Genomic DNA, 23,356 nt, shown 5'->3' with positions numbered 1-23,356 from the left:
CCCAGGAACCACGATTTTGATTTTCATAGTGGATATATTAGTTTGTACTCCCGCGTGCAATGGACGAGTGAGTGTTCTACTTGCTCCAAATCCTTGCCAGGATGAACTGTCATGTCTATTATTTATATTAGCCATTATGATGTTTTGGGGGGCAGGGGTGGGGATTTGAGACAGGCTCTCTCTCCCCCCCTTTTTTTTCTTTCAGATGGAGTCTCAAAGTAATTTTGATTTGTATTTCCATAATGGCAAAAGACAATTTCTTTAATGGTCTCTCAGCCATTGAGATTTTTTTCTTCCTTGAGCAATCTCTATTTGGATCTGTACCCCATTTTTTAGTAGAAATTTTCTTTTCTGAATATCTAGCTTATATATATACCGCCTCTATGAGTTAGGGAGTTAGCAAGAATCAGTCCCCATTCCTTAGGCTGTCTCTTTGTCTGATTGGATGTGTTTTTGCTTTAGAGATTTTCAGTTTTGTGAGGTCCCATTTATTAATTGTTGGTGTTAATGTCTGCACTACTGGTGTTCTGTTCAGAAGATTGTCTCCTATACCATAGCATTCAGGGATAGTCCCCTCTTCTGTCAGTTTTAGTGTGTCTGGTCTTAATTTGATGTCTTTGATCCACTTGGTCCTAAGCTTGGTGCAGGCTGATGAATATGGGCCCATTTGTATTCTTCTACATGTAGATACAGTTTAACGAGCAAGATTTGTTGAAGGTGTTGTCTTCTTCCGTTGTGTACTCCTGGATTCCTTATCAAAAATCAGGTGTTCATATGTTGTTGTGGAATTATGGCAGGCCTTCAAATCAATTCCTTTGATCAAATGTGTCTTTTTTAAAATATATTTTATTAATTTATTCATAATATATCACAATTGTTATCCCATCCCTTGTATCCTCCCATTCATCCCTCCCTCCCATTTTCCCCTTAGTCCCTTCCCCTATGACTGTGACTGAGGGGGACCTCCTCCCCCTGTATATGCTCATAGGGTATCAGGTCTCTTCTTGGTAGCCTGCTATCCTTTCTCTGAGTGCCACAAGGCCTCCCCATCCAGGGAAAATGGTCAAATATGGGGTACCAGAGTTCATGTGAAAGTCAGACCCTACTCTGGACTCAACTGTGGAGAATGTCCTGTCCATTGGCTAGATCTGGGTAGGGGTTCGAAGTTTACTGCTCATATTGTCCTTGGCTGGTGCCATAATTTGAGCAGGATCCCTGGACTCAGATCCACCCATCATAATGTTCTTCTTGTAGGTTTCTAGGACCCTCTGGATCCTTCTATTTCCCCATTCTCCCATGCTTCTCTCACCTAGAGTGCAAAAAGTATGTCCTCCCCTCTGTCCCACTTTCCTGGTAAGTGAAGACTTTCATGGGACATGCCCCTTGGACTAGTGTCCAGATATAAGTGAGTATATATTATTTAACTCTTTCTGCTTCTGTGTTAACTCACTCATTATGATCATTTCTAGTTCAATTCATTTGTCCACAAATTTTGGGAATTCCTTGCTTTTAATAGCTGAGTAGTGTTCCATAGTGTAAATGTACCAGTTTCTTTATCCATTCTTCTACTGAGGAACATTTAGGCTGTTTCCATGTTCTGGATATTATGAATAAGGCTGCTATGAACATGGTTGAGCAAATGTTCTTGTTGTGTGCTGGAGCATCTTCTGGTTATATTCCAAGGAGTGGAATAGCTGGGTCTTGAGGAAGCCTTATTCCCAGTTTTGTGAGATAGCGCCACGTAGATTTCCAAAGTGGCTGTACTAGTTTGCATTCCCACCAGCAATAAAGGAGTGTTCCTCTTTCTCCACATCCTCACCAGCATGTAGTGTCACTTGAGTTTTTTTTTTTTAAGATTTATTTATTTATTATGTATACAATGTTTACCTGCATGTGTGCCTGCAGGCCAGAAGAGGGCACCAGATCTCATTATAGATGGTTGTGAGCCACCATGTAGTTGCTGGGAATTGAACTCAGGACCTCTGGAAGAGCAGACAGTGCTCCTAACCACTGAGCCATCTCTCCAGCCCCACTTGAGTTTTTTATCTTAGCCATTCTGATGGGTGTAAGATGGATCTCAGAGTTGTTTTGATTTGCGTTTCCCTGATGACTAAGGAGGTTGAGCATTTCTTTAAGTGTTTCTCAGCCATTCAATATTCCTCTGTTGAGAATTCTCTGTTTAGTTCTGAGACCCATTTCTCAATTGGGTTATTTGGTTTGATGGTGTTTAATTTCTTGAGTTCTTTATATATTTTGGATATTAGACCTTTGTTAGATGTAGGGTTGGTGAAGATCTTTTCCCAGTCTGTAGGCTGTCGCTTTGTTCGGTTGACAGTGTCTCCTGCCTTACAGAAGCTTCTCAGCCTCATGAGGTCCCATTTATTAATTGTTGACCTTAAGGCCTAGGCTGTTGGTGTTCTGTTCAGGAAGTTATCTCCTGTGCCAATGTGTTCCAGGCTCTTCCCCACTTTTTCTTCTAACTGATTTAGTGTCTCTGGCTTTATGTTAAGGTCTTTGATCCACTTGGACTTGAGTTTTGTGCATGGTGACAAATATGGGTCCAATTGCATTTTTTTACACGTAGACATCCAGTTAGACCAGCACCATTTGTTGAATATGCTATCCTTTTTTCATTGAATAGATTTGGCTTCTTTTGTCAAAAATCAAGTGTCCATATCTGTGTGGATTCATTTCTGAATTCGATTCAATTGATCAACCAGCCTATTGCTGTGTCAGTACCATGCTGTTTTAATTATTGTTGCTCTATAGTACAGCTTGAGATCAGGTATGGCGATTCCTCCGGAGAACCTTTTATTGTACGAGATTGTTTTAGCTATTTTGGGTTTTTTGTTTTTCCATATGAAGTTGAGAATTGAACTTTCAATGTCTTTTAAAAATTGTGCAGGTATTTTACTAGAGATTGCATTTAATGTATAAATTGCTTTTGGTAAGATGGCCATTTTTACTCTGTTAATTCTCCCAATCCATGAGCAAGGAAGATCATTCCATCTTCTCATGTCATCTTCAATCTCTTTCTTCTAAATGTGTCTCTGTATGCCAATACCATGCTGATCTTGTTCAGAATGTTGGAGCTATCCTGGGTCTTCTGATATATTCTTCATTTACTTTCTTCAAAGAATTGCAGTTTTTAATCATAGAAGTCCCTCGTTTCTTTTTTTTTTTTTTTTTTTTTTTTTTAGAGATACTTGAACGTATCTTATATTATTTGAGGCTAATGTGAGGAGTGTTCTTTCTGTGATTTCGCCTCAATCTGTTTGTCATTTTTATATAGGAGTCTACTGATTTTCTTTGAGTTAATCTTGTGTCTAACCACTTTCCTGAATGTGTTTATCAGATGTAGGAGTTTGGAAGTAGAATTCTTGGGGTGACTTATGTATGCTGTCATATCCTTGCCAGTTAGGATGCTTTGACTTCTTCCTTTCCAAAGTATATCCCATTGGTCTCCCTCAGTTATCTTAACTGTTCTATCCAGCACTTCAAGTACTCTGTTGAATAGATTATGGAGAGAGTGGACAGCCTTGTCTTGTTCCTGATTTCAGTGGAATTGCTTTGAGTTTCTCTGTATTTAATTCGATGTTGGCCTATAGAATTTCTGTAAATTTGCTTTGTTATGTTTAGATATGTTCCTTGTGTCCCTCATCTCTCCAGGACTGTTATCATGAAGTGGTGTTGGATTTTGATGAAGGCTTGTGTGCTGTCTAATGTGCCAAGAATCACCCTGTTAAGGGAGCTCACTACGCATGTGGGCTCTCTAGGAAGTGATCTGGTGTTTGCAAGGTCTTGTACCACGATGCACCCCCAAACTGCTTCTAGCCTCTGACATGCTGTCAGGAGCCATTGATTTGGGGAAGTCTAGTAGGCATGAGAGATCTCTGGAGGTGATCCGGTATTTGCAAGTTCTGTATTGTGATGTACCCCAGAATTGCTTCCAACCTCTGACTACCCTGTCAGTTGTGCTTTGCTGCATCTCTCTAAAATCTGGCCTTAGAGCCAGGCATGGTGGCACATGCCTTTAATCTCAGCACCCAGGGAGGCAGAGGCAGGTGGATCATTGTGAGTCTAAGGCCAGCTTGGTCTACAAAGTGAGTCCAGGACAGCCAGGACTACATTCATGGCCAGCCCAGTCTACAAAGCGAGTCCGGGACAGCCAAGATTACACAGAGAAACCCTGTCTCAAAATACAAAAATAAATACATCTGGCATTGGTGTGAACTGTTACTTTCTGGATATTGACCAGCTCTGATTGAGCAAACTTCCTACAGGATCTTGTTGAAGATGTACTGTTTGTTATTCAGATGAATTAATCCCTGACTATGGAATTCCTGATTTGATTCAAATAACTTTAAAAGTTAAAGTTAGTTTATGGCTGCAATAAATACCTTTGTGGACCTCCCATGCCTCACTAAGGATAGCCTTTTAGCAGATTTGTGGCTTCAGATAAGCGTCCACTCCAGATGGCATGACGAATCCTGGTATTTCACCATAAATGTAGGCAAGTTTGTTTACACTTCGCATGAACCTAAGTAGGATGAAGCTACCTAGATGTGTCTGAATTTACTCTGTTTCTTAGAATGAGAGACAGATAAAATTATTGTCCTGAGCTCATAATAGACTAAGAGATAGCTGGATAATGTATAGTTAGGTCCATCCTAATTGATAAGTCATATACTCTTATAAGTTTCAGACCCTATTAACTTTAGACCCTGTCAACCTTTGAACTTACGTAATGGATACATAGATAAGAAATGTTTAGATTTAAAACATGTAACCTGTTATATTTTAGAATTCATCTCTTTTGTGATTTATTATACTCTTTTGACTATGAGGTAATTCCCTTTTCTCAGAAGTATGGCCATCTATAATAAACACTGCTAGAAACTGGGAAGCTTAACTTCAGTTGAAGTCGAGATGGCCAATTTCATCCACCCTTTCTCTTGAATATATGTGTGTAAGTGGTTTATTTTCTATCTCTCTCTTATTTCTTACTTCCCTGTAGATCTGCAAGTAAGTTAGCAGACTCAGGGCTTTTTACCCAGCCTAAGTTTACACTACCTTACTGGAGATTTCTGCAAGGAGGCCTATCTACAGATCAAAGAGCCTCCTTTTATGACCCCTGTGCAGTTTCTGGCCAGAAGCCGCTTTTACAGCCTTAGCCATAGGAAATTTGTGGTCAGTTTAAATTCTCCTCCTTAGCCACAGTACAGCCAGTCCCTAGAGAAGAAACCTCGGGCTCTTTTTCCCTTTCCCTCCTTTCTCTTTCAATCCTGAACTGTTGTCTGAGCCATCAGCTCTGGCCACCAAGAGATGGAGCAAACTGGAAGGGCATCCGCATCCAGCACCTGAGATCCTACACTGGACCGCTCCTGAGCAGCAACTGGGCATTCACACTAATGAGATGATGCTATGGTTTATTTCTTTCAGATTATGTGTACGGTGGATTACATTCAGGCATTTTCATATGTTGAAGTGTCTGTACATCTCTGGATGATGCTTATTTGATCATTGTGGGTGATCTTTTTTATGTGTTCTTGCAGTCAGTTTGCAAGGATTTTATTGAGTAGTTTTGCATCTATGTTCATGAAGGGTGCTAATCTGTGTTGAGTCTTTATGTGCTTTGGGTGTCAGGGTAACTGTGGCTTCATAAAGTGAATTGGGTAATGTTCTTTCAGTTTCTATTTCGTAGAATACTTTGAACAGTATTGGCCTAAAGATTTCTTTGAAAGTCTGGTTGAATTCTGCTCTAAAATCATCCAGCCCTGGCCTTTTTTTTATTCATATTATCTTGATTTAACATTGGTAAGTGGTGTATATATCCTACGCACACGTCTTCCATTTTGGTGGAGGACAGGTTTTTGAAATGTGTCCTTCTGACTCTTGGTATTTCCCCATTGTTGTTGTTATGTCCTCCATTTCGTTTCTGATTGTAATAATTTGCATATTTTCCCTATGTCCTTTAGTTAATTTGGATAATTTTTTTCTATTTTGTTGATTTTTCTCAAAGAACCAACTTTGTGTTTTATTGATTCTTTCTTGTTTTTTTTTTTAATTTGTTTATTTTAACCCTCAATTGGATAGTTTCTGGCTGTCTCATCTTTTTGGATGTGTTTATTTTTTTTAATCACTGTTGTTCTAGAGTTTTCTGTTTGTATGAGATTGCTCCATTTAAAATATATATATATATAGGGTGGCTTAGCTGGTTAAAGCGCCTGCTATAAACTGTCCTCTTATCAGTACTTTCATTGTGTCCCATAAGTTTGTGTATGCTGTGTATTCAATTTCACTGAATTCCAGAAAGTCTTTGTTTGATTTTTTTTCCTTTCTTTATTTTTTTCGCAAGACAGGGTTTCACTGTGTAGCTGTGGCTGTCCTGGACTCACTTTGTAGACCAGGTTGGCCTTGAACTCACATCTGTCCACCTGCCCCTGCCTCCCAAGTGCTGGGATCAAAGGCGAGCACCACCACGCCCGGCTCAGGATCTCCCATGTTGTTGTGCTTGTTCTGGATGAGGATGATTCAAAGTTTAAGGTCAGAGATTCTTAGTCTGTGGTTTCCGTTTAGCACCGATCCAGCCATCTGTGTTTGGCAGAGTCAGAGCCTCAGTGAGGAGACTGTGAGAGTTCATTGTGTGAAGCTGTGAGGATGAAGGACCAGTTGAATTTTTGAAACCACAAGATGTTGAGATACACAAGCTATGAGGCATCTGCCATAGAGAGCTGCACATAGAGAGTGGAAGTAACCAAAGCAAGAGATGTACGAGAAGTTGCAGGGGTAGAGCCACCTAAGCCCTTTAGAACTGAAGCCCTGTGTGCCTGGCGCAGAGCTACAGGATTTGGTGTTTGCCCTGTTGGGTCTCTTGCCTTGGTCCAGTCTTCCCTCACTATCTTCCTGTTCCTCTCTATTGGAATGGGAAGGAGTTTTCTGTGCCATTGGGTGTTGAAAAGTTATAACTTGTTTTCTGATTTTACAAGTTGTAGTGAAAGACCCCCGAAGGGAGACCCTCACTCAAGCCTTGGGATGGCGCGCACCCAAAGACACACAAACGACCATCTTGCTGTAAACACATGAGGCAGTTTATTGGCGGAGCTCCGGGTCGACACGTATCTCACGCAGGAGACAGAGGGGTCGACCCAGAAGCCCAGGGGTTAGGGGTTTATATGGGCAAGGGTCGGGGGGAGTGGGAAGTTTTGGCGCGGCCACACACGATTGGTTGTTTTAAACATTTGAACATCAGCAAATTGCATAGGCAGATCTGGGGTAAGCTCAGACTTAATCACATGGGTACAGTCCTTGGTTCCTGTCTTTCTTGGAACCCGAGGGTAGATGTTTATCTGAGCTAACGACACATCTGGTTAAACTCAAACCTGGAACATTGTGTGCGGGTCTCAAGGGGGGGGATTAAGCAGACACCATAAGATCGGATGAGGGGTCTTGGCTCATTACTCACTCAACCATGTCCGGTACCTGTTTCTCTCAGGAATTTGTCCTTGTGTATTCTCCCTATCTTTTATGGCCAGCCGGTCCCTGGAACACTCAGTAGGCCTTTGTCTCCTATCTCCGCATTCTTTGTGACTTATCATCTGGGACCTTGGGCTAGCATACCTGTCGACCTGCACTTATGAGTTAGAGAGCTCTGCTGTTCTGGTTGCTTTAATGCTAATTAAAAATTTCCCCTTTCAGTAGCAGTCCAGAGATTGCCTTGCAAGTCAAAAGAGAGTTTGGACATTTGAACAGTGTAGGGGCTGTTGCAGACTTTGAGGATTAATGCACTTAGAATACATGTACTTCATGTAGCTGGGCATGGTGGCACAGGCCTTTAATCCCAGCACTCAGGAGACAGAGGCAGGTGGATCGCTGTGAGTTTGAGGCCAGCCTGGTCTACAAAGCCAGTCTAGGACAGCCAAGGCTACATAGAGAAACCTTGTCTAAAAAAAAAAAAAAAAAAGAATACATGCATTTCATCGCAGGATGGCCATGAGCCTATAGTGACTAGTGTCAGAATGTAGTTGTTTGAATCAAAAAGGTCCCAGGTGGGATGATGTCTTTGAACACTTGTCTCTCCTTGGTAGTTTTCTTTGAGGAGCTTCTGGAAGGTTTTGTAGAAGCCTTTTTAGATGAAATTCTTCGTTGAGGATGGGATTTGAATATCTATAGACGCAACCCACTTCCTGTTCTTTGTGTCTACTGTGTTGTGGTTGAAACATCATTCAGCTTCCTTCTCAGGCTGCCATGCCTTCACCGTTAGACGTTCTATCCATAAGTCACATGAGATGCAGTAGAAGCAGTTGCTGTTCAATACTAAGCTATTTTGCTAGCCTAACATTTTTATACTTTCAATTTTTTTGGTTTTGGTTCTGAAGACAAAGTTTCTCTGTGTAGCCCTGGCTGTCTTCAAAGTAGGCATGTAGACCAGGCAGTCCTCAAATTTAGAGACCTGTCTGACTTGGTCCATTGTTCGGATATTAGATGTGGGCCAACATGGTGAACCTCATTATTAAGTTTCCTTCTACAATGATTTGGTAATTATGCAAGAACTTCTGTGTCAGGAAATAAGTGGAGGAAACACCAGAAATATAGGAATATATTGTCAATGAAGCATACATGTCCAGTGTTGTCACTATCATGCTTTCTGTTGTACTCGTGTATGTGCTGTTTTAGGATACAGTGACCTATGATGATGTGCGTGTGAACTTCACTCGGGAAGAGTGGGCTTTGCTGGATCCTTCCCAGAAGACTCTCTACAAAGATGTGATGCTGGAGACCTACAGGAACCTCACTGCTATAGGTAAGACTGTGGATTTTCTTTTGCTTTTTAAAATAAGGGATAACTGTTTCTTTGTTATTGATGCTCTTCTGTAATGTCAGTTACAGAGAAGGAGAAAGAATGAGGTGAATAAACCTCAGTGTTCTAAGGTTCACTGAAGATAATAACTTAAATGTTGCATAATTTTCAATAATATATCATACATTTTCTTGTGTTATATTTTAGGCTACAACTGGAAAGACGACAATATTGAAGAACATTTTCAAAGTTCTAAAAGACATGAAAGGTAATTTTCTTGTGCTAGCTCATACAAATATGCTTCTGTAGACATTTCATATGTCTTGGACATTTTAAGGAACAGCAATGTGTAAATAAGCACAGTTTTTTGTTGTTACTGTTTTAGTTTGGTTTTGTTTTGTTGTTGTTTTGTTTGGGTTTTTGTTGGTTTTTGTTTTGTGTTTTGAGACAGGGTTTCTCTGTGTATACATGGCTGTCCTGGACTCACTTTGTAGACCAGGCTGGCCTAGAACTCACAAAGATCCGCCTGCCTCTGCCTCCCAAGTGCTAGGATTAAAGGCGTGTACCACCATGCCTGACTAATAAGCACAGTTTTAAGTGTAGTAATGATTATTAAATTCTCACAAAACCACCAGGCTTGGTGACACACACCTTTATTTTTTTAATTTTATTAATTTATTCAGATTACAACTCAGTTGCCATCCCATCAGTTGTATGGCGCACGCCATACTGTGAGTTCAAGGCCAGCCTGGTCTACAAAGCAAGTCCAGGACAGCCAAGGCTAACATAGAGAGACCCTGTCTCGAAGGAAAAAAAAAAATCTCACAAAACCATGCAGCTCAATGTCAGGTGTCTGATTTTGCAAGGCATTCCTTTAAGAAAGGAGACATGGAAACAATGCCTTAACAGATAGCACCAGTTTAGTTATAGCCCCTTTGGACCTATCCTGTAGACCTGCCAATCCCTTTAGTTTTGTACTACTCAGATATTGCAAAAGCCATACCCATTGAATAGGTGATGAGTATATGTTCAAAGACTTCTAATAAGCAAATAGTCCATAGTAAATGAGATGATACTCAAATACTTGTAGTAACATTGCTAAGTTTAGTGAAAGGGGCACTTTATGAGTTTATGAGTTAAGAAGATTATTATGGGGAGACCTTAATTCCTCCTATACCATAATTTGTTATTTTTACTTCTATCATGTCACATTGGATATAAGCCATGTATACATAAGGGATATTGAAGGAAGCAATGTGCCTCTCTTTCTCTCTCCCAGATAAATTAGAAGATATGTCATAGTCCGCGCTTGAGTAGGCTGTTGAATGCAATACATGTTTATATTTAATTGGCTTTCCAACTTTATTGGGAGCACCTCAATAAGCTTATACTTCGGAAAATCCCTCTGAGTACTATGAATGTGGGAACTCTTTTCTTTTTCCTGGTTCAGTTTGCAAATGTAGCATGTGTCCCCCACACTTGAGGAGAACTTATGAGTGCAATCAGTATGGTAAAGCTCTGAGTTCTTTCAGTTCTCTTCAAATATTGAAATAACCTCGTATAAGAAAAGTATTCTGTAAATGTGAGCCATATAATAAATGCCCTCACCATCACAGGTATCTTCAAAGATGAAAAACAACCCATAATGTAGGGACACCACGAATGTGGTTAAAACCATAAATTCTGGTTCCTCTTTACAATTAGACAAAATTGTAAAGTTGATTCATACAGATAAAAAGATTATTAGTGTAACGAATGTAGTAAAGCCCTCACATGTGCCAATTATCTTCACAGGCATGGAAGACGTCATACAGAAGAGAAACCCTCTGAGTATACTGAACATGATAAAGCCTTTGCATGTCATAGTCATCCTGAAAAGCGCAAAAGAATACACACTGGAGAGAAACCTTACAAATGTAACCAGTGTGATAAAGCCTTTGCATGTCAGAAGTCTCTCCTACTTCATAACAGAACACATACTGGAGAGAAACCCTATAAATGTAACCAATGTGAGAAAGCCTTTGTATGTCACAATGCTATGAAAAGGCATGAAAGGATTCATTCTGGATATAAGCCCTATGAATGTAATCAATGTGCGAAAGCCTTTTCGTGTCATAGCAATCTTCAAAGGCATGAAAGAACTCATAGTGGAGAGAAGCCCTATAAATGTAAGCGATGTGGTAAAGCCTTTGCACGCTACAGTCATCTTCAAGGGCATGAAAGAATACACACTGGAGAGAAACCTTACAAATGTAGTCATTGTGGTAAAGCCTTTGCATATCCCAGTGCTATTACAAGGCATGAAAGAACACATACTGGAGAGAAACCTTACAAATGTAATCATTGTGATAAAGCCTTTGCATATCCCAGTGATATTAAAAGGCATAAAAGAATTCATACTGTATAGAGAAACCTTACAAATGTAAATTGGCGTGATAAAGTGTCGTTGGTGTACTTTTAAGCAACTATTTTTTTAAGTAACTATTTTTATTTGGGGTTCTTTATATTTTTTTCTCCCTACTCCAGCCCAGTCCCTTCCCACATCCCAACACCAGGCAGGAGAGAAAGAAGGCTAGTGGAGAGAGGGGGCATCGTTTTCCTTAGCTACTTCCTACTCTTCAGAGTTGTCGGGTTCCTTGATGCAAGTCTGATTGTTATTTCAAGGTATCTCCGACTTCCTCTTATCATCATCAGCAGCAACCAGAAACAACAGGGAGAAAGCACAAACAGCCTTCTTTTTTGGAGCCCCCAGTCGCTCTTTGGGTCTGGCTTTTATCCCCTCTGACAAAGATCATACCTCCACACGAGGTAATTCACAGCTGACAAAGATCATGTGCCCTCTCATGAGGCAGTTATCGGCTGTGGACAAACTAGAGCAGCCCCTGTATCCCACACCTGGAATCAGAACAAAAGCATGCTTACATATCATAAACCAAAGCTTCCACAACAAAGTGTAGTGACATAGAAAGTAAAGCCTTTGTGTCTGGCTTTAAGTGGAATGTATAATAAAGCTTTTGTTTCTGGCTTTGAGTAAAATGTTTTACCAAGACCTTTGCTATGTTTGGATTAATCATTAGAGAGGCTGAGAAATTGTTTTGAGATTGTTTGAGCCCTGAAGAATTGTTGTATCTCTGGAGAATCTGCACTTGGTGCTGCTCCTCAGCACCTGTTCCTAAGATGCGCCTCAAAAGCCTAGAGTTCTTACTTGTGGCTTGTCAGCTCTCACAGGCAGCAAGGGCAAGATAGCTTGGGTAGTTGGAACCTTTCCCAGCCCCAGTTAACTTTGTATAATGTTTGAATAAAGTAAATGACGTGGGCTGCCTGGTGCATGTCTTTTCCAAGAAGACTGAACTCTTCTGCTCCCTTGGAAAATGAAAGCTTAGCATCATGGTAATCAATGTTGTAAAGCCTTTGCACATCACAATGATGTCCTAGTGCATAAAAGAACACATACTAGAGAAACCATATGAATGTAACCACTGTGGGAAAGGTCTTTGCATGTCACTGTGATCTCCTAATTCATAAGAGATCATGGACTGGAGAGAAACCCTATGAATGTAACCAATGTGGTAAAGCCTTTGCATATCATGTTTATCTTCAAATATATAAAAGAACTCATACTGGAAAGAAACTTTACAAACATAATCAATTTGTAAAGCCTTTTCAGGACACAATAGTCTCCAAATGCGTGACAGAACACATACTGAGTTCCTCTCTCACGATTGGCAAGTAAGGTCACTAGTGCACAGCTGGCAGGCAATGGACCCCAAACTACTCTTAACTCAGCCTCAATGTCATCCACTTTGCCAACACCCCCTGGGCTCAGCCACAGCTACTAGGTTCCTGCTTTCTGCTTACGCCCCTGCTGTGAGGACCTCAGACTTCTCAGTGTTTTGTCAGCAGACTCATTGAAATGAAGGCACCATCCATGTCTTAGGATGTCTGCTTTCTGTGGCTACATCACATCAAGAACTGGCCTGATAAAATATGTCTTTGGATCAGCAATGCTCTAGTCTTTTCCCAGAAGAAGGAAAGAAAGGCCAGAGGAGGAGAGACCCGAGTCCACAGCTGTTGCCCTTATGTTTATCTTGTACGTATTTATTTTTGAGATAGGGTTTCTAAGGAATCTCAAAGATGAAAACAGTCAAACACTCATTCTTTCCTTTCTTTCCTTCTTTCTTTCTTTTTTTCTTTCTTCCATCTTTTAGTTATCTATACATGGGCACCACTGTTTCCAGGATTTCAGAGACACATCCAAACACACCATAGAAGAATGTATTAGCTGGGTTGCAGTGTGTGTTTTGAATGGTCTTCCCCTGCACTGGTGCTGGCAGCTCTAGGTTCTCTATGAGGTCTGGACAACCTTCCTGGTAAGTTCTTTCCAATTAGCACCCACTGCTGTGCACAGAGACAAAACATGACTCTCTCCTCCCTCCCCTCTCACCCAGAGTGACGATGGTCATTCCTATAGAGCTAATCAATGGGCCCCCACCATGACACAGGACATGTCTTCATTTGGTACAATGATGCATTCTGCTTTGCCCCAGAATGACAATACAGCAGTGGACCAATTGCTGTACTATGGAATGTGCACTGTATGGACGCCTCTGTCTTTGTGGTTACCTGGAAGCCTGGAAACTGTTTCATGAAGAGACAAGTCTCGACAGCCTGTAGCTGAGGATGACCTTATATTCCCGATCTTCTTCCCTTAGTCTCCCATGTGTCAGAGTTACAGGCTCACGCCGCCACACCACACTCGGTTCTTTTTCTAAGTCAGGATCCCACTGTGTAGCTCAGGCTGGCCTTACACCCAGGAGCCACCTGCTTTAAAACATGGGTGAGATGGCAGGCATGTGTCGCTACACCAAGCCTGAAGCTAAAATTGTTTTTATATAATCATGTTTGTCATTTTTTTTCTGTGTATCATAAAGAGTTTATAAAGGAACTTCGCAGGTCTAATCTAGAGCCTGGGTTCTGTCTCCATGTGTTGCAACTATTTTCAGAGAGTAACATGTGTTTTATATGTAGGAATTCTATCAGACCAGCCTGAACATGTGCTCAGTCATAACATCTTTAATGGCTAAGAGAACCTGGGCTTCCGTATTCCTGGGAGGTTAGTTGGGGCCAACCCCCTATACATGGATTATTAGTTGGTAGAATGGCTGTCTTGGGTTTTGATCTTGAAGGCTCACAGCCATCTTGATTGCCTTTCCTTGACAGGTTTCCCCACCACACCTAGAGGCTAGGCAGCAGGAACGTTAAATCAATTTCATGGTTTCTTCATCTCACGCTGGCTCTCAGAACTGGGAGGGGAAGGACCCTCCTCCTCTCCCCAGGCTGTAGATTCCTTTCCGGCTGCCTGGTGTGTGTCACGGGGAGGGGGGGGAGGGGGGGACCCAGCAGCTCGTTCTACCTGCTCCCTGCAGCTGAGTGCCGGGAAGACCCTGCCCTCTGGACTTCACTGGAGGAAAAAAAAATCACAAAGTGAGTCTCTCTTGCAATCTCCTTGGGTTTCATCGTTAGAACTCATATAGAGGAAGTAGATAATAGGCACCTGTAAGCTGTTCTCTCACTGCAACAGTAGCACCATGGGTGTCTAATGCCAGGCGAATCATTGCCAGCATATTCAGAACACTGTACAACTTGGAGAAAGATTGCTAGGCAACAACCAGTCCAATTCCAGGCACACAATTGCTGGGTTCCAAAACTCTCTGCTTGGAGACCACCACTCACAGGTACAATTGGCAAGAGGTGAGAATCCTGCATGCTTTACAAAATGGTGACCCTGAAGTGAGCTGGCAGGCTCTTTTTTAAGCCAGTTAGGAGAATACCAGATACAGTTAGGTCATCTTTATTTCCATTGGTAGAAACTAGAGGTGTGGGTATGAGTGCGTTGGGGATTGGCTGGCACTGAGTCAGGAGTTAGTTATAAGTTGGGAGGCCTTGCTTAAACCAGCAACTGAGAAACCTTATCTCTTCTGGCCAGATGTCTTGGCCAGTTCTGATTGGTTGCCCATTTTCCGTGGTTTTTTCCTCTAACTGATGTGTCTATTTCCTAGGCCTAGGCCGGCTCAGTGAGAAAATGAAGCTTGTTATGGAGTCATTGGTTAGGCTTATTTAAACAGAACCCCTCATAGTAGAGTGCAAAGTGTGACTGCACAGAAGCTCTATTACAAAGGACAAGTGACCATGAGCCTGGGTTCTGTCTAGAAGTTACAGTGGTTTATACCCAATAGCATATAAGTCATCAGGCCCCAAAGTACATGTGACATTACCCACAAGGATAGATAACAGTTCAGGGAGGCAAGAGTCTGGAATAATCATTCTGAGGCATTTGAGTGAGGTCAGCCTCCAAACATAGGAATATGTTACCAGATCAATAACAAAATACATCCCCAGCCTTTTGGATTAATGCAGGTATTTTATCCCTTTTGTTATAAAGAGGCCCCTGTGTATTTAACATCCCTTGTTTTGTTATTGATCTGTGGATGATTTTTGGTCTAAAATCCTATTGCTTACCAAAGAGTGGAGCTCTCCTGCAAGTGGGAGAATTAGCCTCCGGCAAGGATGAGCTCCCCATTTGGCTATCCAATGCAAGGTGGTCAGTCCTGAAACCACATACACACAACCAGTAGAAATGGATTCAGCAAGGAGGAGGGGACATTGTTGCAGGATATTTGAATATGGTTCATAGAAAACCTAATAGTCACCAGGCGTGATGGTTCACACCTTTAAACCCAACACTCAAGAGGCTGAGGCAGGTGGATCTCTGTGTGTTTGCTGCCAGCTTGGTCTACATAGTAAGTCTAGGACAGCCTTGGCTGTTACACAGAGAAAGCCTGTTTCAAAAAAACAAGAAAAAAAAACCCTAATTGTTAATAAAATATACAAGCTTAGAAAGATGTTGCTCTTGTCAGATGCAGTTAGGTGTGTCTTGAAAAGATGCAGTGTGGGTGTGTCTCTGAAAGCCTCCATAGATAAGAAACCCAAGAATTGAAGTTCCTGCTTATTTTATGGTAAGTTTCTTGGGAGAGGTCTTGTGGTCTCTGCTTAATGACTCAAGGCAATGTCACCTGGAAGGCCCTGTGTTGCCCCAAGGGATAAGTGAAATGGTTCAGGTCCCTTACTGACTTGGCTCGGAACCCCTCACCAGGAGGTGACATAGTTCAGCCTGCCAATAGTGTAGGGGAGGAGCTAGAGACTTCTTTTATAACACTTGGACCTCTTGGCGGGTGCTCTCTTTAGCCTCTGTCTGTCTCTGTCTGTCTGTCTATCTCTTTCTCTCTCTCTCTCCGTCCCCCATCCCTCTCTCCCTTCCCCTCCCTCTCCTGCCCTTTCTCCCTTTCTGTCTCTCTGTCTCTCTCTCTCTTCTCCCTCCCTCCCCCCCCCCCCCACCTCTCAGCTTCCAAGAGCTTTGTGGAGGAAGCTCTGCATATGAGACAGGATTTTCTCCCTGGGCTTACAGTAACCACAGTGAGGCAGCTGGCAGAACACAAGTGAAACAGGATTTGCTGAAAGAGCTCCTTACGAAGCCCTCTGGCTTTTAGAGGACGTCAAGAGAAAGGCAGACTAGCTTAGGTGAAAGGACACTGGTAGAAACCCAGCAGTCCGGAGGCAGAGGCAGGTGGATCGATGTGAGTTTGAGGCCAGCCTGGCCTACAAAGCCAGGCTAGGACAGCCAAAGCTACACAGAGAAACCCTGTCTCGAAAAAGGGAGAGAGAGAGAGAGAGAGAGAGAGAGAGAGAGAGAGAGAGAGAGAGAGCGCGAGCGAGCAGTTTAGTTGTAGAATCAAGCTTATAAATAGATACTTTGTATATAGTTAAGAAAATAGAGCTGGAGAGATGGCTTAGAGGTTAAGAGCACTGGCTGCTCTTCCAGAGGTCCTGAGTTCAATTCCCAGCAACCACATGGTGGCTCACAACCATCTATAATGAGATCTGGTGTCCAGGTGTGCAGTTCTACAGGCAAAACACAACATTGTATACATAATAAAGAAATACATTTTTAAAGAAAGAAAATAGTTACTTTTTTGAGCTAGCAAGTTTTTGTTGTTGTTGTTGTTGTTGTTTAGTTAGTTGGTTTTTGCTTTTTTGTTTGTTTGTTTTTTGGTTGCCCAGCTTGAGCTAGCAAGTTTTTAACACATCTTTCCACCTCATATGTTGTTATTGAGAATAAACATTGTGTTTGGGTCTGAGAGGAAAGGACCACCAAAGTCTGCTCTGGCCCTGAAGGGTGGGAGTACCTTCTTTTGTTCTGTTTTGTTGTTTTGCTTTGTTTCAAGACAGGGTTTCTCTGTGTACCCTTAGCTGTCCTCAACTTGTTTTGTAGACCAGGCTGGCCTCGAACTCACAGAGATTCTCCTGCCTCTGTCTCTGGGGGCGCTGTGAGTAAAGGTGTGCCACCACCGTGCCAGCTGGGAGTACCTTTTAAGACAAAACCACAACCTGGTATTCAGGGGAGGATTTAGGAGGGTTAAGGAAGCAGTTAATCATTCTTTGAAGGAAACATTTAGTCACTCTTAGAGGTGTCAGGCCCTTTCCCGTGATAGCAGGATGTTATAGAGGCTCAGGGCGAAACCTCAGGGCTGTCTCTTTCTATTGCCTGAGGAAGGCCATTTGGCCTTTCCTGCAATTAAGGGGAATCTGAAGACAAGAGGCAGCAGGTATCTAGGGCAAAGGCACTGGGCAGATGTCCCATTCCTTGAGCCACTGGGGGTGGTGTCCCCTCAATTAGATGAATTTGAAAAAGATAAATATTACAGGAATGATGTAGTATATTTTAATTCAAATGTATAAAAATAAATTTTAAATAAAAAAAAAGCAGCTAGAGAGATGGCGTAGCAGTTAGGAGCATCAGGTGTTGTTTAGGACACAGGTTCCATTCTCAGAATCCATATCGTAGTTAACCAGCTCTGTGACTCCAGTCCGAAGAAAGTTGATGCCCTATTGAGGCCTGTTAATGCCTGGCTGGTGCTCGGAAGAGGTCCAGGGTAAAGTCTCTGGTGCTTGATGCGGATGCCCTTTCAGTTTGCCTCATCTCTTGGGTGGCCAGAGCTGATGCTCAGACAACAGTTCAGGATTGAAAGAGAAAGGAGGGAAAGGGAAAAAGAGCCCGAGGTTTCTTCTCTAGGGACTGGCTGTACTGTGGCTAAGGAGGAGAATTTAAACTGACCACAAATTTCCTATGGCTGAGGCTGTAAAAGCAGCTTCTGGCCAGAAACTGCACAGGGGTCATAAAAGGAGGCTCTTTAATCTATAGATAGGCCTCCTTGCAGAGATCTCCAGTAAGGTAGTGTAAACTTAGGCTGGGTAAAAAAGCCCTGAGTCTGCTAACTTATTTGCAAATCTACAGGGAAGTAAGAAATAAGAGAGAGATAAAAAATAAACCACTCACACACATACACACATTCAAGAGAAGAGGTGGATGAAGTCAGACATCTTAACTTCTCTTTTTTTAAAAAAAGATTTATTTATTTATTATTATGAATACAGTGCTCTGTCTGCATGTGCTGGGAATTGAACTCAGGACCTCTGGAAGAGCAGTCAGTGCTCTTAACTGCAGGTAAAACATCTATGTACATAAAATAAAAAATAAAGCTTAAAAAATGGAATTCTCTACAGTGATTTCACAGCCCTGAGACAGACAGCAGTAATGGATGGGTAAAATAAAGTCCTTTTTGGTCCTGCATCTGAACCAGCTTGCTCAGAAGGAAAGGCAGCCTTATTTGTTGGGTCTGGGGTTGTCCAAACAAAATACCCTGGACACCCATGAAAAGGATGAGAAAAAAAACTTTATTTTTTTGGCATTAAATAAACCAAACCAAACCAAACAAGCAAACAAACACCAGATACTGAAGTCAGGGACATAATCACATGTATGAACATTGAAACTGTGACAACTAGCCTCTGCTAGGGTTAGTTTATATAGGCAAAACCCACAGTTAGCTCATGCAAAGTGTTGTCAAGGGAACATGGTGGTCAGCAGGGTGGTTGGCTATGCCAGTTTTTTGTTTTGGTTTGTTTTGGTTTGGGTTGGATTTTTTGTTTTGTCTTTTGGTTTTGTTTGTTTTTTGAAACAAGATTTCTCTGTGTAGTCTTGGCTGTCCTGGGCTTGCTTTGTAGACCAGGCTGGCCTCGAACTCACCACGATCCACCTGCCTCTACCTCCTGAGTGCTATCTCAGAAAACTGGGAATAGGACTTCCTCAAGACACAGCTATTCCACTCCTTGGAATATACCCAGAAGATGCTCCACTACACAACAAGGACATATGCTCAACCATGTTCATAGTGGCCTTATTCATAATAGCCAGAACCTGGACAGCCTAAGTGTCCCTCAGTCAAAGAATGGATAAAGAAACTGTGGTACATTTACACTATGGAATACTACTCAGCTATTAAAAACAAGGAATTCCTGAAATTTGTGGACAAATGGATTGAACTAGAAATGATCATACTTGAGTGAGTTAGTCCAGAAGCAGAAAGACTCACATGGTATATACTCACTTATAATTGGACACTAGCCCAAAAGGCATGTCCCATGAAAGTCTTCACTTACCAGGAAAGTGGGTCAGAGGGGAGGACATCCTATTGGGACTCTAAGTGAGAGAAGTACTGGAAAATGGGGAAATAGAAGGATCCAGAGGGTCCTAGAAACCTACAAGAAGAACATCATGGGGGTCAGATCTGGGCACGGGGGTTCTGCTCAAACTACTGCACCAACCAAGGACAATACATGCAGTAAATGTTGAACCCCTACTTAGATCTAGCCAAGGGACAGGGCATTATCCACAATTGAGTGGAAAATAGGGACTGACTCTGACACGAACTCTGGTGCCCCATATTTGACTACTTCTCCTTGGCATGGTGGCACTCAGAGAAAGGATAAGCAGGCTACCAAGATGAGACTTGATAACCTATGATCATGTAGTGGGGGGAGGAGGTCCCCCTTGGTCCCAGACATAGGGGAGGGGAATAGGGTGAAAGTGGGATGGAGGGAGGAACGTAAGGATACAAGGAATGAGATAACAATTGAGATGTAATCTGAATAAATTAATTAAATAAAAAATTAAAAAAAATAAAAATAAAGGCATGTGTCACCCCACACCCCACACCCCCCTACTCCCACCCCACCCCTACCACCCATCCCCCACTCACCCCTACCCCCACCCTGATTGTTTTGGGTTTTTGTTTGTTTGTTTGTTTTTACTTTTTAGACAAAGCAATTTTAGCTGACTTCTATTCTGGCCAGCTTGGTGGTAGGCAGCTGCATGTGTGGCTAAGGAATTCTCAGTGACCATCAACACCATAAGATATACTTTGTGGTTGAAGTAACCTGGTGCAGGGACTTTTACCCAGAGCTCGATGTATAGACATTTTCTTCTTAGAACATAAACACTGGGCCGGATGTGGTGATGCATGCCTTTGATCCCAGCACTCAGGAGGCAGAGGCAGGCGGATCGCTGTGAGTTCGAGGCCAGCCTGGTCTACAAAGCGAGTCTAGGACAGCCAAGGCTACACAGAGAAACCCTGTCTTGAAAAAAAAAAAGAACATAAACATTAGCTCTTAGTTACCTTGACCTCATCCAGGGAGTTATTTCTGGGCCAGAGTTGAGCTCTTTTGTGATACAATGGAGTCTCATAGCCCTTTACAGAATGGAGCCTGACTGCTGCTAATGTGGTCCCTGTTAATGTGGCCAGAATAGTTCAGCACAGCTGTTCATGTATGAACAGTAACCACTGTGCTGTTAGGTGACTTCTTTGATGCTTTTTTCTGTTTGTGTTCTATGTTCCTGGTATGTGTGAAAATCGTGGCATTGATGCATCTTTTAGATCATACACCATAATCTGAAAGGTAGATTTGCTCTGTAAATCTTCATCTGTCTCAGCGGCAATCTCCTGTCCCTATTGAAACTATTCAAAGTACAACCTGGGGCCTGAACCTAAAAGACAGTAAAATAATGACAATGTGTGTGGAATGTAAAATCTGCTCTAAGCTGCCTCTCCTTTGGTCATTAGCCAGAGCTGAATTCAGGCCGTTATAAAAGTGATTTTTAAAAGATTAATCTTTTAAGTATGTGGAGTGATTTCTCCCTGAGAATGGATTATTACTTCTAGAACAGCTGCACCTCCAGCCTTTTACAAAAATGTTTCTGAGACACCCTCCCCTGGGTAGACTCAGGTGGCCTTGACTCCATCCTGTTGCTCCCTGGGGCACTGACATTGCTGGCCTCTTGATTAAACCAACTAAATGCCTAATTAAAGGTCTGTACCACCACTGAGTTTCCAAATTGCCCATTTGAGTCATGTCAGCAACTGTCCATTGCAGTAAGGGGGAAAAGATTTGCATGAGGAACACAGATTCTGCCTTCAGACCAGAATAGGAGCAATAGGTTATTGTAAGCACAGCAGGGCACACAGGGTAGGCAGTCACTTCTGGAGTCACCAGTGTGAAAAAGATGGTGATTATGGCAGGGAGGGTGATTCTGTAATATTGCAGCATGTATTAATTCTTGATAGGTGAGTGAAGAAGGACAGATTATTGGATGTGCAATGTGTGAAGGGTCTCTTGAACCAGTGAATATTGAATTTACAATTAGGGCATGTCCTAAGGAGGTATGTGCAATCCTCATTGACATGCTTATGACACTTCAATAAATTGAGACACGGGTCTTTGGCTGTATCTGTGTATGTCAAGTCTCAGCAACTAACACTGCACACAGAGGGGAGGTCACACAGTATCTTATTAATACCATCCCTCTACCATTGAATGGCCTGCTCTTTTTGAAAGTTATTGCAGCTATGTGTTTGTTTGGTTTTGTTTTCAGTTCTATTTATCTTTTTAAAAGGTCAGTTGTTGGTTTCACTTTTTAATTTTGATTCTCTTTAAATGCATCCCTACTGTCATCTCTTTTTTTTGTTTGTTTGTTTTTTATATTTATTACAAATATTGAAGTCAGTTCTCCATATGCCAGAATCACACAGTTCCAACAGTCACAGGAAGCACATCTGACTGGTTCCAACGAGTATGTGACATAGCGTTTGGTTCACAGGAGCTGATGACAACGGGCTCACTGCCTGCTTTTCAATGTTTCAACTAACCATTCCACTGCCTCATCAAGGCCGGTGCCTTTGGTTGCCGATGTTTTAAATATCTGCCACATTAGGTCCTTCAGGGCAGGTAACCCAAGCGCATTCGCCATTTCTGAGGGTGTCATGGCCTGTTCCATGTCCTGCTTATTTGCAAACACCACTAAGATGGCTTTTCTCAGCTCTTCTTCCTCCAACATGGCCACTAACTCTGACTTGGAGATGCCAATGCGGTCTCGGTCACAGCTGTCAACCACATAGATGACTGCATCTATGTTTGAGTAGTAGCATCTCCAGCATGGCCTGATACTTGTCTGTCCTCCTAAGTCCCAAACTTGGAATCTGAGGTTTTTGTATGTCACGGTCTCTACATTAAATCCAATAGTGGGAATAGTAGTGACAACTTCTCCGACCTGTAATCTGTACAAAATTGTGGTTTTTCCAGCACCATCTAATCCCAAAATTAAAATCCTCATTTCCCTGGTTCCAAAGAGACTGGAAAAAATACTTGAGAAAAAGCCACCCGTGATGAACCGCCGCCGCTCCCTCACCGATTCTCAGAGACAGGCCGGAACTGGGCAGGGAGTCCTAGTTGAGCTCTGGCGCAGCCACCTGTTGAGCATTTATTTCTGTTTAGAACAAGGTCTCCTGAAGCCCGGGCCAGCCTCATGCTGTGTAATTGAGAACTGCTTTGAACACCCAATCCTGCCTTTGCTGCCCAGTGCCAGGAAGACAGTCCTGCAGCTCTTTCCAGTGAGAAGGAAAGTTAGACCAGTGCGTGAGTGTCCTTCAACCACTCTGCTTCTTATGTGGACTTACAGGTGTCGAGGGACCTGTGTAAGAGCTGAGTTCACTGACCAGCATTAAAGCAGATGTTGTCACAGCACTAAAGGGAGGGACATGAAGGAGGGTGACGTCAGCAACGAGGAGTGAGGTCATCAATTTTAGACGATGGATAATTGCCCTACTGGCCATTTCTCAGGTCCACAGAGCAGGCAAACAAGAATCTGAATAAAGAACTGAACTTATTGTGAAATAAGATTACTGTAGTTACACTAATTCAATTAATTAAAACCCACACAGGTGGGTACTGTGGGGGACTTTTTTTAATTACACCTTTTGAAGTGGAAATAACCTTTAAACTGCATCCTTTCAGGTGATAAGATCCATCTCTAATCTAGCCACAGCTTCTGGTGGCAGCCTACATATATACAGGACACTGAAGATGGTAGCTCTTTGTCTCTGTCTGCTTGCCCTACTCTGACTAGTAAGTTCCTTTTTTTTTTTTTTTTAAACAGGCATTAGTGGCGCCTTCTTTGGAATTCTGGTGTACACTGAGGACCAGCTGAGACATCCAGCCACATGGATTGACCTCTACTGGATTCCTCAACTTTCAATTGCTACACAGCCATTGGTTTACTAGACAGCCTAGACAACCGTTATAATAAATCCACCTTCTACATACACA

At 42.3% G+C, this 23,356-nt stretch overlaps 2 protein-coding genes across 2 annotated transcripts; one reads left to right on the top strand and one right to left on the bottom strand.

The window, feature by feature from the left end:
• Nucleotides 1-196: 196 nt before the first annotated feature.
• LOC311598755 (uncharacterized protein) lies at nucleotides 197-11,849 on the top strand. The gene is made up of 4 exons (XM_084784096.1): nucleotides 197-218; nucleotides 8,677-8,803; nucleotides 9,008-9,068; nucleotides 10,595-11,849. The coding sequence occupies exons 2-4, from the start codon at nucleotides 8,770-8,772 to the stop codon at nucleotides 11,205-11,207; spliced, it is 708 nt and encodes a 235-aa protein (XP_084640222.1). The 5' UTR covers nucleotides 197-218; nucleotides 8,677-8,769; the 3' UTR covers nucleotides 11,208-11,849.
• Nucleotides 11,850-21,729: 9,880 nt separating this feature from the next.
• LOC311598759 (ADP-ribosylation factor-like protein 1) lies at nucleotides 21,730-22,423 on the bottom strand. Its single transcript, XM_084784101.1, has one exon. The coding sequence runs from the start codon at nucleotides 22,362-22,364 to the stop codon at nucleotides 21,870-21,872; it is 495 nt and encodes a 164-aa protein (XP_084640227.1). The 5' UTR covers nucleotides 22,365-22,423; the 3' UTR covers nucleotides 21,730-21,869.
• Nucleotides 22,424-23,356: the final 933 nt, after the last annotated feature.

Source organism: Acomys minous (genome assembly GCF_964271855.1).
Source record: "Acomys minous genome assembly, chromosome: 5".
Taxonomy (NCBI): domain Eukaryota; kingdom Metazoa; phylum Chordata; class Mammalia; order Rodentia; family Muridae; genus Acomys; species Acomys minous.
The sequence above is the reverse complement of the archived record's forward strand: the minus strand, read 5'-3'. Positions and strand labels throughout refer to the sequence as shown.

Coding starts and splice junctions, on each gene's coding strand:
- LOC311598759 (XM_084784101.1), bottom strand. CDS start 22,364: ATGAGGATTTTAATTTTGGGATTAGATGGTGCTGGAAAAACCACAATT.
- LOC311598755 (XM_084784096.1), top strand. CDS start 8,770: ATGCTGGAGACCTACAGGAACCTCACTGCTATAG. Junction 8,804..9,007: donor CAGGAACCTCACTGCTATAG/GTAAGACTGTGG, acceptor GTTATATTTTAG/GCTACAACTGGAAAGACGAC. Junction 9,069..10,594: donor AGTTCTAAAAGACATGAAAG/GTAATTTTCTTG, acceptor TTATCTTCACAG/GCATGGAAGACGTCATACAG.